The 18,441-nt window shown below is 32.5% G+C and overlaps 2 protein-coding genes across 2 annotated transcripts in view; one reads left to right on the top strand and one right to left on the bottom strand.

Moving 5' to 3' along the window:
• The window catches only part of LOC105199559, a 379,163-nt gene that overhangs the window by 35,885 nt on the left and 324,837 nt on the right, over positions 1-18,441 (bottom strand). The gene's annotated exons all lie outside the window — the stretch shown is intronic.
• LOC105199517 (synaptosomal-associated protein 29) lies at positions 2,779-4,234 on the top strand. Its single transcript, XM_011166658.3, has 2 exons — positions 2,779-3,274; positions 3,465-4,234. The coding sequence occupies exons 1-2, from the start codon at positions 3,023-3,025 to the stop codon at positions 3,975-3,977; spliced, it is 765 nt and encodes a 254-aa protein (XP_011164960.1). The 5' UTR covers positions 2,779-3,022; the 3' UTR covers positions 3,978-4,234.

Raw genomic sequence — 18,441 nt, 5'->3', positions numbered from 1 at the left:
AGAAGAAGTGCACACGCTCTCTGAAAGATTTTAGATATACAAAAAAACTAGCTCCAGTTTTTAATTATTAGTTAAATCAAATATAATCATTGTATTTGTGTCTAAAAACTCTGTTGTGTAGAATAATATAATAATAATTATAAAGCTTCTCATTATTATTATTCCTTATATTTTTAAATAGTAAACACTTTCAAAAATAGTTTTAATATTGCACAATTCAATTACGCTATTCTTTCTCTGTCTCTGTCTATCTCTCTCTTTTTCCCTCAAAATATAATGTACTATGTAATATAAAATAACAATAATTTTTAACAGAAACATCACACTAATTTAATAATAAATATATACTAATATTTTAATACACGTTATTTTATTTTTAAAAATAATATTGAAAGCTTACTGCATGTTATGAAACTCTGTATGCATATCATGTAACACTGCCAGTCAAAAGTTTGAAACCACATATAAAATTTAAGAGAATTCAAAAAATCTATTCCGAGAAAATCATTACTTAAAAGTTCGTTCCACTTTACTCAATATTCTTTTTTTTAATTAGAATGTAAATAGACATTATATCTAGTTTAGTTATGATTAAAATAGCGTTATTTAATCTTAAGAAAATAGACTTATATAACTCCTTTTTTCGAAAATTGAACTATGTTTTATTTTAGAAGACAGTTGGAAGAGTTTTCCGTCAGAAGGGAAAAATAATCTTGTAACGTAAAAAAAAAGATAGTAGAGAGAAAAAAAATTAAACGATGGCTGTTTTCATGAAAAAGGTGTTTGATATTCTTTCTTCTAAAAAAAAATGTTGTGAAAATATTTTCGTAGAACTTTTATTTTAGAACACTTTATTTTATTCCTTATTTTATCATTATGAAACAATGAATAAATAAATTAAAATATGCTAAATTATTATGCATAAGTTTATTTTTATTTCAAATAGTAAACATATTCAATTACAATAACAGTTTCAAACTTTTGGCCAAAAATGTATGTAACATTTTTTTATCACAATATTAATCTTTAGTACTCACGATTTAAAAATATCTGTTAAAAACCTATCAAAGTCAAACTTGTCAAAAAAAGGTTTTATATTGACAAGAAGAACGCGCCAAGAACGGATTACCGATTTTAATAAAATTTTATGGGTGTGTAGTATTTATTCAAACCTTTTACTGTAATAATAAGCCGTGAGTTGCGGAAATTAGGCATTCTCAAGAAAATGACAATAATAAATAAATATTTCCAGCACCTATTCTATAGTACCATTACAGAAGAACGATTGTCGAGTTAACGGCATTAGGATGTCGACTAATAAGAGATTCTTACGCATCGTGTTGTTCTGATGTACTATGATATATACGAATTAATGTACATTAATCCGCACATCTCATAGTACATTAGAGCGACACTAAGAATCTCTTATTATTAGGCGACTGACAATCAGTGAGTGATGGAAAAATAAAGGACTCGGGATTTGAACTCGGGATCCTTCGTTCCAACAGCGCTTTCACTGCTATACTAAAGCTCCACTATTTCCCTAAAAATTTTTAGACACTTTAGCAAAACCGTTCTTTCCGTGTAGATATAATGTGTAGGTGTACCCCTAAAATCTCTATTTTTTGTTTTTTAGAAAACCTAAGTAGTTCTATCTCTGTATTCTCATTAAAAAATCTTCCTGTTTCAACCCAAGTGGTATTTACTTAAAAATAAATATTTTAAATTTAAGCAGCGCCAAGTTTTTGTAGTTTAAAAATTTTTTTATTTTAATAAAACTTTCTCATCTCTGTTTCCTCTTTAATTCTTTGAGATTAAGTATTATATATTCTACTGAAACTTTTTTGCATTAAGTACAGCCAATTACAATTAGATTAGAACAGAAAAATTTTTCAATAGAAATACAGACAGTATCATTTAAATTTTATTTAAAAAGAAATTAAAGATACCGCCATTTTTATTAAAAAATTAAATATACCTGCATTTTATTTATTAAAATTAGTAGAGCAGTTATTTCAAAAAACAATATATTCTCTTTATAATTCACGCAATTTAAAGCTTTCATACATTTTTTGGGAAAAGTACATTTAAATTGGATTAAATTGAAAACGTTTACTTTTAAGTAAATACCATTTGGATTGGAATAGAAAAATTTTTCAATGAGAATACAGAGATAGAACCATTTAGGTTTTGTATAGAAATTAAAGAGAGTACCACATGGATTAAAATAGGAAATATTTTCAATAAAGATACAAAGATAGTACTATTTGGGTAAAAAAAAAAAAAAAAAAAATAAAGATTTAAGAAGATTTACACCCGCACACTTGGCGCTTTTTTTACCTTTTTTTGAAAAGGTAATTTTGTACTGATATAGCTGACGGATGAGACACACCTTCCGCTTTTCGCCGATGACTCAATATCACGTAACACTCCTTCCGTAGGAAGAAAGATCAATACCACTTGCCCTAATAACTTTTATCCACCACGGAATCGCGGAAAATTTGCAATTGGCACAAATATATGGAACACATTATTTACATGCGCACGCAGTTATATGTATGTGTATCACAGATTGTTCAATGTGATAACTCAAAAGGTGCTCATGTGATCTGGCTGAGAAGTTACATCCTACACAGAAAAATTCCAGGTAGCAAGCTGACGCTATTTGTTGTCATTTTAACGTCACAATACCATCCTTGATAACATTTTGACGTCAAAATTAAATTATTTAATTAAATTAAAAGTGCTGACAAATAAGCTTACTACTTGCCGTGTCAATTCTATTTCTATGATAAGAAAAGAGATTATTTAATTAATTTTTTTTTTATATTCTTATACAATGCAACAGCTATTGATCAATGATAGAACGTCAGTTGCAGTCAGTTTCCAGCAGTGGCCAGTTGTCACCAGACGTCACTTTGCGTCACTCGTCCAGCTAAACGCTCGAACAAGGCTCCAAATTCCGAGTCAACGAGTATTGACCAGAATATTTCGCACATCGCGTAAAATCCTAATCGGATAAATGGCTGATCATAACTATCTAAGTGATCCGAAGAATCTATCCCTTTTGTTAGAGGACGATGTGGACGATGAAACATTTCTGAGGAACGCACCAGCCAGGACGAGACGTTGTCATGGCTTCGATGACGTTGACCAAAATTGCCAACAATTGCTGCAACGTAGGAAGGAAATCGAGGAAGGCACCGTGCAATCCTCGGAAAAATCTGTTTTGCTTCTGAAGGATTCCGAGCCAATTGGAGTAACCACAGCTGAGGTAATGATTGTTTAATGTGATACACCCATCAATCTGTTATCATTATTAATATATGTACATGTAACGTGATAACCGATAGAAAATTACGTCTGCATACGCTGCACATTTGATAAATAAAATTAATTTTATTTTTCTATGACACACTTTTCATTTACAAAAGATTTTGATTCATTTAAATATCTATTTTAAGAAATTCATCAGGCAAAAGGAACAAGTGGAGAGGACGGAAAAAGAATTAGACGATATTAACAGTGCATTAAAAGTTGATCAAAAAAGTTTAAACAATATGAAGAGTTTATTAGAAAGCCTGAAGAATAATCTTAGTGACAAATCGTTAGATGTTCCGCCGATACCATCTACACAAATGTCAGAATCTTCTAGTTCTGGATCTCCTGCATCGTCCAACACGTTAGAACAAATGCAAAATGACATGAGCAATTCCTATTCATCGACAATGATAAGAAGTGACGACAACAGTTTGAAAGATGTTAGAGCTACTAACGACAGAGTAACTAAACAAAATCTCGAACAAAATCCAAGCGAGATGAGTGGATTATTGGCAAAACTAAAACATCTAGCGATTGATTTAAACAAAAAAATAAAATCGCAGAACGATCTGATTGATAATATCATTGATAAAACTGAGAAAGTGGATACTTTGCAACAACAAAATAAAGATACGTTAGATCTATTGAAAGAATAAATTTAATCATCATATCAGAAAATTCTTATTTATAATCTTACGATATTAACTGTACTTCTATAAAATATAGATATTGTATATGTTCCACAATAAAGTAGATCTTTGACATTAATTTGTATTATTAAATCTAGTGCATGTCGGCCGTGCAATTATATCGTGCGAAGTATTTTATAGAGTTTTTCACAAGGCAAGATTGCGCAATCTTTACAAAATAATTATGATGCAAAATTAGAACATGTTTATTGTTAGAGAGTATGATCTTTAAAAAGAAAGAACTTTTCTTATGCGATCTTATCAATATCTTTATACATGCAAGTGCTAAACAAAAAGATTTTCATTATTTCTAAAGATCTTTTGTAGTCTTTTAAGATGAAAACTGTGATATATGTATATATACCTATGTGTAATAATTGTCCTAAGTTGATCTTGATTTATAATCGACATAAAAACATGATTTACTGAAAAAATAAAAAGATTGGCAAAACCGTATTCATGGATATATTTATATAATAATAAGAAAAAAATATGTATGTGTATATGTAAGTTATTTTTATTATTTTTTTATGTTAAATATCTATTATTATGTAAATAAATTGGATAACATTTCTGAGTGATTATAAATTTATAGATATTTTCATTTATAAGGATAATTTGGTCAAAATGCTTGACGTAGAACTAATTATTATAGGCTCATTCAACGCGCTTTTGCACGAAACGAACGGTATTCGGCAGAAAAAAGTGTCATCTGTCCCGCAGAGATATTATTGATGATTCAGGTTAAGAAACCTGTCAATTGACAATCATAGGTTTGTTCGCATGCTCCAAGAGCACTTGGATCACTTTTATCACTAATCACAGCATCAGTTCTAACGGAGCGCGTTGGAGCGAGTAGAAGTATGTTGGAGTATACGATGCGAACAAACCTCATGCGTGCAGCCGTGATGCATCACATGGTCGCATGTATGTACAGGCTAATGTAGGCTAGCATTGCCAGCGCCACTCTGTGTTGGAAATGTGAAAGGGAGAATTCCTGAGGGCGACGGTGATAACGACATTTCTTAACGACATAAAAATGTCAAGAATTTGACTTTACATCATTTCTATGTCTCCGCTCGTAGGGCACAAAGAGAAAAGATAAAAACACTTTTAGTATGCCATTTTGTCCAAGCTATTGTTTGAGATTACTTCGAACTTGATCGGTTCAACCGTTACTGAGATCTGATAATCTCGCGTGCTTGGAAATCGCTGACTCGCGTAAAAAAGACTCGGTCTCGCTAACGCGTTGTCTTGGCGCCGAGTCGCGATCGCGCCTCTTGATAAAAAGTTACAATTATATTATCTCACTATTTATTTCACTATTTATTTCATATTTCATGAATCATGATAATATTATTGTACTATTCATATTATTTGAGACACCTTTGAAAATACACTTATTATTTATATTATTTTTGAAGAAACAATTATAAAATCTTTTAATTGCTATCCTTTTTCAATTATATAAAATTTAATTTTAAGAATCGAGAACGAACGAAATTACACCGATATCGATTAACGTATCAAAATTTGCGATTGACACTTATCGTAGGATAATAATCGTTTGCATTACTTATGTCTTAAGTTGATGTTTGAATGATGAGGCATCTACGCGTTTTAATTTTGACGAAAGAGTTCAAAGCTACAATTTATTTTACGTTTGAACTAGCTGAACGTTGATATGCGGGGATCAACGAAGCAGGATGCGATCGCGAATTGCTTCAAGCCATTTGCGTACGCTAAACGAATACCGAAATAAATGTTATACATGTTTGCAGAAACTAAAAGGATCATAAATAATAATTCCCACCGGCTTCTATTACTTCTGCTCTCCGATTTTATCATCCGCGCTATTTACCTAATAGCCGACGTTTCAGTCCGATAAAAAATACTGTTTTGTGTCAACGTACTTGCTTTATTTTGGCGGTCCATTCCGAGTTTAGGAGGCAGAAATGCAAAGCTACGGGAAAGTATGAATTTTCATGACTGTCCAGTTTGTTAAATTATTCATGAAACACGACAGAGGACTTGACTATTTGTTAATTATTAATCTACATAGTCGGAGCTTAACTGTAATCGGACTTATCTAAGATTTTCATGTTTCTCTTGTATCTAGAGGCTCTCTGACCCATTAGGTTTAGATCAACAATTTAATTACATCAGAAGTAGATATTACAACATTTTCGCTACGATATACGCAGCAGCATATAAAAGAGAACTATTCACATTGTGTTTTAAAATTCTCACGAATCTATCGGTCGCTTCTAAAGAAATTCGGGTAACAAATTTCAATCTAACAGCGACGCGTGCGTAACAGTCTGCAAAGTTCCTGCAGCGCGGAAAGTTTGTCTTACGAATTCACCGGGACATATTAAGGCGCTCCGTCGCTAAAGAAAAGCGAGGGAACAACGAAGAGGGTGCCGTCTGCGGTTTCGTTCGCAGGGATGAGTTACCTTTCGGCCCGATTATTATACCGCGCGATGAGGATTTTATTGGTTAACGAATTTATGCGGCGCCCGGAGTGCACAGTAAAATCTAACGTAACGAGACACAGTTGGCACACGGCTTTGCCACCTCGTAAAACATCGCGGCGTTACACCGGGCTCGGGATACGACACCCCGAGGACGTATGCCGGAATATTTCCATCTCCAGGAGGGAGAGAGAGGGAGATATGCATTCCCAACCCGTACTGCTCGATACTATACACACCTCTCGTCTATCACTTTTATGCAAACAATTCTCTCTGTGTCTTTTTACGCGTGTGCATTGATACGCCATCGAGACTTGTGTGCTGTACTTCACCTATCAATTTTACGCAATCAATTTTTCGGCTATCTCTTCACGCCGCTTTTTGACAGGACGCGCGCGCAGCGATAGACAGGATGGGCTTAAGCGGATGAGATTATACAGTTAAATTCGGAGATGAAACAACCGTCGAAAAATGTCATCGAAAATAGATATCACGTTGCTTACCGATACCAAAATTTTAATCGTCTTTGCGTATAAGTTAATTATATGCGATAATAATTTTGAGATTATTTACGAAAAAAAAAATGCGATCATTATTTTGCGATAAATACGATCACGGAACTAATTGGTGGGAAACAGGATATTGGGAGTATTTGACATTTTATGCTACAAATTTATCAAATATTGTAATTTTTTTTAGAGAAAATTCGATTGAAAGTGGAAACTCTTGTCAGCAATACATTTCCATCAAAAGCAAATTTGTGTTTAAACTGAAAAAAAAATTCGATATCCTGCATGGAAAAAACAATTTTATGGTAGTAACTGAAAATTTAGCTAGTTACAGATCAGAAAATAATTTTATGTTGGACCATTAAAATAATTATGTAAGAGACGTTCAAGCATGATGATACTACTGCAAAACGTTTTTGACATAATATAAATTTTTTAACGATTCAACATAATTATTTTTAGATTTGTATTTCAGCAAAATTGTTCTTTTCTTGTGTTATTAACAAAATCATATTGAAAGATGCAATATTCACTTAAACTTGAGAATATTCAAAAAAACAAAAGAAAAATTGTGTGACAAAATAAACAAGATAGTCTTTTATAGGGAAAAAATGGTCTTGTTGAAATATTAAAAAATTTAACTAAACACAGTTCTGAAAATAATTTTGTTGGACCATTCAAGTAAGTATGTAAGACGTTCAAACATGATAAGAAGGGCTACAAAATGTTTTGATATTCTAGCAACTAATTTGACTGTCCTACACAATTACTTTTTGAATAATTCAACAAAATTATTTGCATATCTATCTAAATTTTTAAACACTTCAACTAAATCGTTCTTTTTGTACAGTCACAAAATTTATAGTTTGAACACGCAAAATATTGGGAGTTTATTTTATGCTAAAAGTCAAACATTTAATTTTGATGGAAATGCATCATTGGCAAGTATTTTCAATCTTAATCATGTTTTTTTTCTTAAATATATAACACTTGGTGAATTTGTAGCGTAAACTAAATTTCCATGTCCTGTATCCAGACAATTAGTTTTGTGACTGTATAGGCATAAATGTCGATGCTTGCATTTCTTTTATAACGTTGAAGATATGAATTCATAGAAAAGATTTCTGGATTAATTACTACACAAAGAAAAAAATGTTTTCGAATCAATAGCATCAATCTAATTGAAGATATTTTGTTAATTCAATAATGAAACAGAAAGATTAAAAGTAAAAATAATAATGAATAAAGTTGAATAAATGAAATTTAATTGAATCAACTACAAATTAATAACATCCGCGATATTTAATTAAATCAAACTGTTTTAATTCATATTACAGCATTTTTTTCAATGCATCACTCTTCTATGTATTATAAAATGAGATTGATATAGAGACAATCATAATAATTATTGTTAGGAACAGACTATTTTATACTGAAAAAAATAAAATAAAAAAATTTTTTAATTTACAGTAGAAATGATGTTAACATTGTCTCAAAATTTGCTCAGACAGAAACAATCTATTGTCTGACAAATTTAAATTAGACAATCAAAATTTTCATACCAAATTTCATAATATTCTTAATTCAACAACAGAACTTTCTGAAAAAAGCTTGAAAAACTTTATTTTTAATAAAATACCATGAAGGCCTATAAGAAAGCTCGCTTCATAGGTACCAAAAATACTTCGTTCCATAGGTCCACAGGGACTCGTTGTATGCGTAGACGAGGCGTGGGTAAAAGCTGCTTTTCGTGAATACGTTGATTACAATGCACGACATGCAAAACTTTCCTACGAGAGAGTACTTATTCGCCTATCAATGGTGTCTTTGCGGTTGATCATCATGTTACATCGAGCAAATTTTTATTCTAAATGTAAGAATATATAAGTTGAAATTTATATGTTACTTTTGTTTCAAAATAAAAAATCAATCTTATTTAATTCAATAGAGAAGAATAGATATTCCAAACCTCATCTTTTTTTTTAATATTGTTTTGTTATTACTAAGGTCAGTCAAATGAAAACCGAACATCCGCTATGGCAGGAGTTATGCCGAGTGTTCGATTTTCATTTGACTGACCCTAATATATTGCATAAGATTGCAATAAGATTAAGTGCATCAGGAATATTTTTAGTGTCTTGTTATTAGAAATCTTTCCTAAGAAGATGCTTTTCAATAATTAATTGCACGTTTACCATAATTAATTTCTACATTAGTAACGTTTCCCAGGCATCCTAAAAATCCAATTTAATAGAACTTAATGCATATACGTATAACGCTGTCCTAGAACCACTGTGTTGAATTCATATCGATCGCGGAGAGCCACAAAGATTTAATCACGGCGAGCAGAAATACTCGGGAGATTCCGCCGAATGAACACAGAAGCCCAAGGCATAACGAACGCCGCGCCGCCGTGTGCGTCATCTCTGAATCGCGCGTGAGGATGATCAAGCGTATCTGAAACAGCTCGATTCTGTGCTCTACCCCTTGTCGAGGCGTTATTCACGAAAGTGAATCAACCATGAGTCATGGTATCCCTCTCGTGGCGTAATACGGCGATATTAGCGTTTCCGCGCTTCCCTAATGCAATTTCTGCAAATACACGCGATCAAATAGAAGACGCGTCGAATCTCTAACTTAACGTTACATTATTACGTTCGAGCCGGAAAGAGTCGTTCATTTCGTAAATGACGTTGTTACTTTTGGCTACACCGAAAAAAAAATATAAATACCACTGTAAAGTATCACTCTAAACCAAAATTGATTTTCTAGAATTTATTTGCCTATCTACAGACAGATATCAAGCTGCTTGTCGTAATGTCGATATAATGAAGCTACAAGACGCTTGCTCGAATAGCTTCCTGCATTGTTTATTGTGTTGAATTATTTATCAGCTCACGTTGCGTTAATTTTGCTCCTAATTGCATAGTACACAATACGCTCGCGTTCAACATTGTTACTATCCCGTCCTTACCGTTTGGTAGGAGAATCGATATGACGTTTAAGGCAACTGGTAAACCGTGCTCGTTTCCCTAGAACCGTATTATTACTCTCGGCTTACGTATGGTTGATTCATTCTCCGTTGGATTCAAAGCCCTCCACGTAATTGGCTGCTGCCGCGTCGTTCGACACCTACGAAAATGTAGGCGGATAACGTCGCGACCGACTGATCAATGAATTTTCGTCTGACTAATGCCGTACAAGCCAGCCGCGTGTCAGCCGCAAGCAAACTGTAATTTGATTCCGTATCGTGGATCCTGGAATCCCGTGGGATACACAGCCAGGCCGTTAACAACGTGACGCCCGCCGACGCGCGGACGCGCTCTCGGCGAAAAGGCAGAGTTTTGAATACGGAATTTCAGCTATTGACGCGAATTTCGCAAATGGATAGACGCGCCCGATTGTGTTACGTATCGATTTAATTTATCATTCGGGCATTTCACGTACGCATACGCGAAAAGTTGTCTCGCTTGAAGCAATTATAACGTTCGAAAGAAATATGCGCGAAAGCAAGTTCAATTCAACGTGTAGAATGGTCTGTAATGACCGTATAATATTTCAACTATTAAATGCTGTATTAAACGAAAAGCTTCATAGTTAGATCTTAGCGCTGATATTTATTGTGTGATTGTATATAGATATCTAGCTATGACCTATAAAGCTTTTCGTTTAATATTGTTTTCACATAAGAATCGATGTTTTCTATTTAATTTGATTTATAAAATGCTACTTATTTTTCTGACAATATGCTATTCTGGGAAAAATTATCTTTACATATAATTAATACTTGATATACATATTTGTTCCAAAACTTTATTAAATATCGTTTGTATAGTCGTTAATGTTTATCACGTTTACAAGTATAAAAAATTATTAAGCGGCTGTTATACATTAACATTTGAAGAATGTATTTGTATAGTTTATTTTTTTAAATTTATACATATATATTATAATTAATTATAGCTAATACACTAAATCAGAAAAATATACATGTAAATTCAAAACTCTAAAAAAAAGTAACTTAAACAAAAATATTTTCTTGTCTTTAAAGTTGACATTTTAAACTATAAAAAATAGTTTATGTATCGGCTGACCAAAAAATTGTGTTATTTAGTAACCAGAAAATAACGTTTTATAAAATATATAAATGTGTAGAGATTGAACATATATTGCATTGTAAACAATTCAAACAACGCATTTTATTATTGCATTAACAAAAACTTACAATTAATTTAAAAAAAAATTTTTTTTTAAATAAATATAAAAATGATTGTTTCAATAAAAAAAATTAAAATTAAAATAGTTTTTAATAGTTTGTGAAACCCTTGTAATAAACAAAAATTAGTTGAAAAAAAAGAATAAAAATTCTTTATTGCAGAAAGAGTAAACACTTTGCACAGGATCATGTTTCAAGATTACTTTTCAAGACAGTTTTGGTTGATAAACCTAAACGAACTAAGATCGGCAACACACTAATCATGTTTCCTAGATAACAAACTTTTCTAGGAAGAGAATAAAAATCGTTCTTCGGCTCAGATTCTTGATATTTCAAAAAAAAGGAATTTGCAGAACACTAATATCCAAAGGTATATTATCTGTTGAGAATTTTGCAACAAAATTCGAAACAAAATTCTATTTATAATTTCGTTGTGTGTAATATAGAAAACATGTGAACAATTGACGCACGAAATATGCGCAATGTATAAATACCCGTGATTTGTAAATAAACGTCTTAAACTACGACTTAACGTACAGTCATATCTAACTATTGTCTTACAGTGCCTTACATCTATTTCTCAATAACCATGTCATACTTTTTAATAACCCAACTATGTCAAAGAAAACGATAATCGAATATTCTACACGTCATTTTAAATAAAATTATGGTTCGTGAAATACAACAATTTTTTTCCCATCTATAATTATATTTATAATTAGATATATAAAATCATAAATAGAATTTTCTCTTAAATTCTGTCGCAAATTCTAGATCGTGTAAAGTAAACTTTATAAATTGTAATGTGTCCAAATAACTAAACACTATGTTAATATAAAAAAAGTCTTATTATTTCAACTATCAAAATTTGGATAACAAAAATTGTATTTAACTTCAATCAGATGCACCTAAGTGCAAATTTACCTATAGTAGTATTCTAAGGTTAATAGCGTATTTTACAATTTTATTCATTAATCTTAACCATTATATATAACTTTGCAATCACGTCGCATCGTGAGATTAAAGCTTCTGCTGGAGCTTTTCTTGTCCTCTGCATTAAAAGACGTTACTTTGTCCTTACATATTGGTAAAAGTAGAGCGAGTCAAGTGCACAGGACAATGTAAGAACTTCCGGTTTCTCGCAAAAATATTGTTGTCACATGAAAGAGCGCCGAATGGTTTTATTTCATCGGATGGCGTTGGAATATCACGCCAGTTTTGTGTAACAAACAAACTGAGCTTTGTGTAACGAACAAACTGAAACTGGACAATTCCGCGAGTTTTCGCTTTTTGACATTTTCTTTCCTCTTCGGAGTTTCCCTGTCCTCGGTACCCGCCCCAACGGTCTACCTCATCACCTCGTTTGACGAGAAAAAGATTTTTCTTTTATTCCCTTCGAGGATGAAAATTCTCGTATATTTCATTACAAACAAAACACGGATTATTTAATAAATAAAACTTGTTCATATCTTTGTAAACATTATTTCAAAAAGCGTGAAACAATTATGTATTACATTATAAAAGTTCATACGATTCATAATTTTAAAAATAATGATATTTGTAAAATTAGATAATACATAAAAAGCTGATTTTGATCACTTTCTTAAGCGTAGACAATATTCGATACACTTTACGTATTATTATAAGTATTAATTCAATCACGCAAATGTTTAAATTAATTTTAAATCAGGTAGCTAAAAAATAATGGAATTACAAAGCATCTTAAGCATTCTGACATCTTAATTTTCTCCTCCTCTCTTACGTTCGACAAAATTTAATATTGAATTAAGTGTCTAGGCAACCCAGCAAAATTGGATGAAGATTTAGAACAACCAATAACTCTGTAGGTCATGCGAGAGTTAAGCACGGATTAAGCTGGGCTGCCGCCACTTTGGCTTGTTAGGGTCTTCACGGTTAAGTGTATCTACTATAGCGAAGAATATGTGAGAATTGTACAACGCTATCACAAAGCTAAAGTTCTTTTCTTTATCTTGAGAAAAAAAGTTCTCTACAAAACGAATTGTATATGATTTAAATATTAACTCGAAAAGAAAAAATTTACTTTTTATAATTCATATTCCTTAAAATTAAAATTATATCACATTATTTTTAAAAATAATGAAATAATAATGAAATAAGGCAGAGATAATAAAAATCTTTTAATATAATTTTTATAGCGCTGTATGATGTATCACAGTTAAATTACTTGGTTTCCCAGATATTATTCTATTGAAGGTGCACATTCAATTTGATATTTGATACTTGAAAGTGTCGGAATGTCAGAATAACTTGTATAGCGCAAAGAGAGCGGAACGAATTTATCCTTTGACAAACCTTCGTTAGCTTTTCATCGTCACTGCACTGGGATTCGTTTAAAGGATCTCATCTCCGATTTTCCATCCTGTACAGAGACGGCACACTGAAAGAGAAGATCTGCTCATTAAGATCTTAGTTAAGCAATTTTACTCGCTCTACGAATATTTGTATTTTTTGCCCTTTCTATTTACTAGAATTTCTTTTATCACAGTAATATATAGTATATTATACAAACGTACATGTAAATAACGTTCTTCTTTTATTCTGTTTTTATATATTATCTGTATTTTTATTCAAATTGTATTAAATTATTTATTCCTCTTTTAGGCGGATCTTCAGCCGCGAGAATCGCCCCCTCAGTTTTATTATTATTATTATTATTATTATTATTATTTCTCTTCTCTCAACAATGTATATGTCAATATATTTATATGTTTAACTGCATGTATAAAATTTTACGTAATTATTTGTAGTACCAGCAAAAAATCCATTGACAAATGAGTTGCTTATCATATTAAGAAATAAGTGTTTATATTGGAATACTTACAAAATTATAAGCGCTTAAAACATTCATCAATAAAAACAAAATTTGTATAAATTTGATATTATCGTTATAAATTCACATTTAAGTTAAACAAATAATTTAATTCATTACTCATTTACCTCTCTGCGGATTCCATTGATAATTAATTTAATTAAAGTAACGAGAACATTTCTGAATGAGACACCCTACAGGAAATCGTGCATACAATAAGAGAATATCGTCTGGGAATATCGAAGGAGATTTACAATAAACGGAATAGGAATAACTTTGAAAATTAAAATAATGTGATCATATTGAGGAAGTTATTTTTGAAACTTTAGTAGTTATGCAAAGATTGCCTAAGAATAGAAGATGGAGTCTGCGTACATAAAAGATTCTCTTGAAAATTTAATAATTTTGAACCCTTTTTAAATGGGGTTACTAAAATTTTCCGCGGATAAGGGAACAGTCGATAATAGTACACACCTTTTGAAAATGTAGACCTATGATTAACGTTAGCCATTCGTATGGTACGTTTTCATTCGCAAATTATCGAATCTATTACGTTCTTCGATGGAAGAATTTTTCGAGGACAATTTTTATAGAATTAATTGGATGTTAAATTGCCAATTTCGTAGCAACTAGTTCTCGGTTCTTTGATCGAACACGCGTGAAGGAATTGTAGATAATTTAATACAAACATCATTAACATTTTAAACTTAACAAGCCAGTGATACACCAGAACTTCTGTCTCGATTCCTTTGATAAGAAAAGAAAAATAACTAGGTATACTGTCTAAAGGTAATGATTAGCGATAGAACTACTTCTTCTTGGCAAGTATAAGTTTGCATCGCATCAAGATACAATCGATGAAAATAAAATAGCGCGGCACTTCTACTAATTATTATTTCAACAATAATCTGTGCGATTATGAGGCACAAGAACAAAGGCGAAACACAATCAGAACCACAATAGGATTATAAAATATAATCGAATATGAAATGGTCATACTAATGAACCTAATATCGTACATTAAAATAATTGCTCGTGCAGATTAAATGGGTTTCATTAACTCAGTCATTATCAGTAGTAATTAGTATCATTATCCTTTTACGGGTTATAATCTCATCACAAATTCAAAATCAAAATTTTTAACACGTTATTGGTCAATTCTTCGTTGCCGATGAAAAGAAATGCGGTCTGTTTGCATGCAGGTAGAAAATTAATGTCGCAAATATATGTCTGTAAAAAAATATGCCTGTAAAATATCAGATGCACAAATAGATAATTCACTATTTTTTATGAAGTTTACTATTGTTGAAACATACGGATATAATTCAACTTGACTGTAATATTTTACTTCACTCGGTATTGTACACACCGGACAGAGCCTTCAGATTATTTATTTGTTCTGTTTCACGCAGCACGTTTTATCTAAAAAAAAAAAAAAAATTTACAAAAATCGATAAAGTAAGAAAATGACTTGATGAATTCATTAAAAAAAAAAACCAATCTTTCTATCGAATCCTGGCGAAAATAGGAAGCTTCTTAAAGCGTCATACAAGCGTCATACAAGCGTTATATAAGCGTCTTATGCTTCCGATGTTCCAATATACGCTTCTTGAAAAGTTCGATTACATTTTCATCACTTTTTCCATACGCTTTCTATGTTCCAATCTACGCTTTACGCGTGCTACATGCTATATTTTTGCCAGAGGAATCTACAAGTTGGTCGGAAGATATTGAAAAATAATGGAGGCTTTCATGATTGAATTATATCGATGCTACAAAAATAAATATTGAATTTCATAAAAGTAACGGATTATTTATTTGTATACGTCTAATAATTACATGAATTACTGCGTAGATAAAATTTCGGTGCTATTCGAACCACGATTTAGACAGAAAAGGAGTTAGATAAATGAAAGTAGAAAATATATTCACAGCGGAGTGATGTACCGGAGTAATAAGAGATTTACTCGCGAAATTGCTGCGGGATAATATGCAATTCTGTTAAGTAAAATTCTGGGAAAATGAAGATAACTTGTGAAACGTATCTAAATGTCCGTGCGCAGTCAAACTGCGAGGAAACAAGAGGGGCAGCAAGAAGGAACGTCATACAGAGAATATAGACACAGGGAGAGGACACTCATATAAAAGCTGACGGTGGTCATTACTAACGAATGCTGGTACAGACAGATAGGAGTTTTATTAGCTGAACGCGTTTCCACTTGGGAGATAACAAATGTAGAAAGATGATACATAAATGAATGCAGTTCTTTGTAATTAAGAGCCGCAGATGAATTAAGAAATAGTTTGTTTTTACGGCGATCTCTTAAGAAAAAGAACTATATAATAAAATATTTCAATTAGATTATTATTAACATCAGTTTATTGAAACATTTACCAGCTCTTTTTCTTAACATTAAAACTTCCATGATCTTTTACTTCCTACGACTATCAGAGCGGTCCTTTTGACCCCTAATGCAAAAAATATGTTTGTGTGCTATAAAAATTATTTAATTAGAAAAAATTGATTTCAATATCCGTATAATACTATACGCACTTCAAAAATAATATTTTTTTAATATTCATACAGTATAACAATAATATAAAAACGATTGCTTTACTTAATTTTTTACTTTGGTATTACAATATACATATGTTATAAAATATTTTAATGTGCAAATAGAAATTTTTACAGACTTTATTTTGTTAGTAATTCTGTGCATTGGATTTGGTGTATCTTCTTTGATATTTCTTGTACATTTTATTATTCGTAGATTTTATTATCACGTAATCTTCGTCGTCATTATTAATATCTTTCTTCACCTTTGGAATCGTTTTCATCAAGATTTTGCAGTTCAAATAAAATTTTATTCAATGTACGACGTGACATTATCATGTTTGTCTTGCTACAATGCACGAATGTAAATGTGAAAACACGCGATTAAAAGTTTACGAAAATTTATACGTTATTGTTGAGGGGTGATTGAATCTTGTGCCTGTCTGAGCAATCCACGGAATTGGCGAAACTAGCATGTTTGTGTTTCGTTTGAACGATATGCTAGTTGTGTTAATAATCCGTGCTAATAGACAAGCTTCTGCATTGGAAGCTCTAACGTTTCATACTCGCCAAGCGCCCGACGCTGATTCCAGCCTGCATAGTTCTTTGCGTGCAACAAAATTGAAATAAGTGTATAAATGTATTGTAATCAACTAGTGCGAAGGAGAGAAAAGAGTCTACAAATAAGAGTGTAAACTCTTTTTCGTTTTACAACGTGTTTTAATATTTCATATACATATACAGGTGTGATTGTGTCAGCGTATACTCGTAAGAATTATTATATTTTTGATATTGGCTTAGGCGGGGCCCGAAAACGCCAGGATGTAATGTCTAGGGTCACTAAGGTCGCTGAGTTCGCTGCCAAATAACTCCCGTACCAGTTCCTTCTTGCGTGGTCGGAACTTCTTCCGAAACCTGCCGGGAATCCTTGGACGAGATACCGGCGTGACTGGAACTACGACACTCCGTAGCCTCGGTGGTGTTGTCGTGCCCGTCTGAGTGCCGACGGATACGGTCTCCTTGTCGACTATCGCCTGGATACTCATGATCGAACATCGGTGGAAGTTACCGCTTGGGATTCTGCAGTGATTCTGGCAAGATTTCGATGCGTATCAACTTCGATGGGAAATATGACATTCCAGGATCCAAGTCGTTTCCTGGGCAGACGCATTCTGAACAATCCGTGTGCGAACAGGGTTTAAGACGATTCCAATAGCAAACTCTCGGTAAGGTAGGGTAGGATAAAGTAGAGTTGCGGTCACCCAAAAACCGTGTAGAAATGTAGAGAATTATTGGAGGCCCTTGGAGCTCACTCCAAATGTCCAAGGACCCAAAACCGAGCACACCTCAAAGATTACTGATGAAATCTTCTTCTTCTTCTTTTTAAATTGACACCCGTCCCCAGTGAATTAATAGGGCAAGGATTGGCCATTACAGAAAGTTGTATGGGAAACAAAAAACTTAAATGGGAATACCGAAGACTTGAAGGGGTAATACTTAAAGAGGATTGCGTCAGCAATCCTAACCGCGCTTTTTCACTCTATTACAAACACGCGACCGACCAACCCTACTGATGAAATCTTCTGATCGGAGGCCCATGGAGCCCAATCGTAGCAAAGAATCATAGATAAACATCCGCGGTAGCGCCTAATATGTCACCTAAACTTTTGCACGAGAGAACGTCGCTTCGCCGCGTGGCCACCTGTCGGTGGCGACTATGCGTCGATTTCTTCGCGCCCGCGAATCGTGAGCATCGTAGATTTCAAGCCGTCACAAAATGTTAATTGTCCCAACGAATTGTCTTTATATAAAAAACACTAAACTCTA

The sequence above is a fragment of the Solenopsis invicta genome, chromosome 16 (assembly GCF_016802725.1).
Source record: "Solenopsis invicta isolate M01_SB chromosome 16, UNIL_Sinv_3.0, whole genome shotgun sequence".
In the NCBI taxonomy this organism is placed as follows: domain Eukaryota; kingdom Metazoa; phylum Arthropoda; class Insecta; order Hymenoptera; family Formicidae; genus Solenopsis; species Solenopsis invicta.
This window is presented reverse-complemented; position numbering and strand designations above follow the sequence as displayed.